At 35.8% G+C, this 1,786-nt stretch overlaps 1 protein-coding gene across 1 annotated transcript in view; it reads right to left on the bottom strand.

The window, feature by feature from the left end:
* Positions 1 to 1,786, bottom strand: part of LOC101313383 (transmembrane protein 208-like) — a 3,686-nt gene that overhangs the window by 673 nt on the left and 1,227 nt on the right. The window contains exons 2-4 of the mRNA XM_004291639.1: positions 1,545 to 1,662; positions 1,253 to 1,446; positions 675 to 759 (exon numbers count right to left, since the gene is read on the bottom strand). Of these exons, the coding sequence (XP_004291687.1) occupies positions 675 to 759; positions 1,253 to 1,446; positions 1,545 to 1,628 (363 nt within the window). The 5' untranslated portion in view covers positions 1,629 to 1,662. The remainder of the gene's footprint in view (positions 1 to 674; positions 760 to 1,252; positions 1,447 to 1,544; positions 1,663 to 1,786) is intronic.

Genomic DNA, 1,786 nt, shown 5'->3' on the forward strand with positions numbered 1-1,786 from the left:
TTGGTGATCGTTAAGGCTTTCAAAAGTTCAATTTAGTTTTAATGACCTTCAACGGTTTTAGTTTGACATAAGCTGGACCGTTCAAAATCATTAAAACTAAATCAAACTTTTGAAAGTCTTAACGATCACCAAATCATATGAAATTTTGTAGAGGTGATCTACTCATATAGACCTAAGATATGAACGGTGGAGATGTAAAAATTCAATTGGAAAGTGGTGTAATGCCCTATCCCTAGAAAGTGGCCAAAAAATAGGGATCCCTCAATGGAAGGGGGCTGATATATATATATATATATATACATATATACACTTCGGTTCATATTTCATCAACCAATCTTTCCTAACTATGATAATGTTCTAGGACACCTTGTAAATCCATCCTAGAACAAAGAAAGTTGCTAAAGACAAACATCAGTCTGCTTACTCATCCATCCACTGTTTGTGGGGCCAATACCGCACAATGCCCAAGAGACCGCGCAACATGCATGATATTGATATTACCAACTAAACCAATTAATTTTGTAATAAGTTGTAAAGAAATTACGTTCTATTCTTTAAGTTTCCTTTAGCAAGAACATCATGAATTGACAAGTCTTTGACAAAACATACAAGCAAAATACTATCAGAAGCATGTCAGTGCAGGACAAAAAGAAAAATGGTTAGTCAGGTCTTACCAGCAAATACGTGTACCAAAATTTTCCAGAGATTATGGACATGACTTGCACGAAGCTTGTAATGTAGATTACATCATGTAAATAGCTGAACAGTAAGACAACCCAAAAAGTCAAGATTTTACAACAAATCAGATTAATGTGTGCGCATAAGCCTGCGTGTGCAATTTTATTCGACTTTGTGTGTGTGAGTGTAAGTTGACTACATAAGTTAATAAGCTTGGTATTATAAACACAATACATATTACATTTCTAAATTTTTTAAAGCACCTAGGTTGTTAACTATTACACGTCAATAATGTAGCATGAGAAAAGAATGAAGTTCATGGTCTCTACTAATTTATTTGATATCTATCAGATGAAACACTGTATCCACGTGCCAAACAATGAATCTCTAGAAAAATAATAGCTACAGTGCTGAATGTAAGAGAACTTTCAGTTAAGCACTTATCATACATAATCAACAGAATATGGTAAAGAGATCAAAATCCGTGGTCCTTTTTTTATCTAATGTAGCAGTGTATGTGAAGAATTTTAAAGCTCTTGTAAACTATAAGAAATCATTGATTGGAAGGACATACCCACAAACTCCACCAGTGGACATATCAAATCCACCGTCTAGAAGCTCACCATCATCAGAATAAGAAGGTTTTGCCATTTGGGTGAGTTGTTGATAAGGAATATAATAAGCTACAGATGTCAGCAGCAAAGCAACCCAGTTTTTCCAGGTAAAAGTAGAATGGAAGATGAGCATCCTTACTACCACATAAATCACCTACATCAAGTCACCAACCGAGCATCAACATCACTCTGCTCACCATAAGTTTTAACATATATCACTTATTTATACTCAACCAAAGTCCCAAAGCTTACATTGCAGGCCAGAATCAAGCGACGAATATTAGCCATGTGCCGAGCATTCTCTTCCTTGCGCTTTTTTGCTCCTTGATTTGCCATCTCTCTCTACGCCTCTGGACTTCTCTACCAGAATCTGACAATGTAATAGGAAAACAATATCAGATGGACAAGCTTGACCCCTTAAACTAGGCAGGCTATGGCTTAGCCCCAAAGCTTATGAGTTATGAGAATATTTTTTCCTTCATGAAATAGACCTT

Source organism: Fragaria vesca, linkage group LG2 (genome assembly GCF_000184155.1).
Source record: "Fragaria vesca subsp. vesca linkage group LG2, FraVesHawaii_1.0, whole genome shotgun sequence".
NCBI classification, from domain to species: domain Eukaryota; kingdom Viridiplantae; phylum Streptophyta; class Magnoliopsida; order Rosales; family Rosaceae; genus Fragaria; species Fragaria vesca.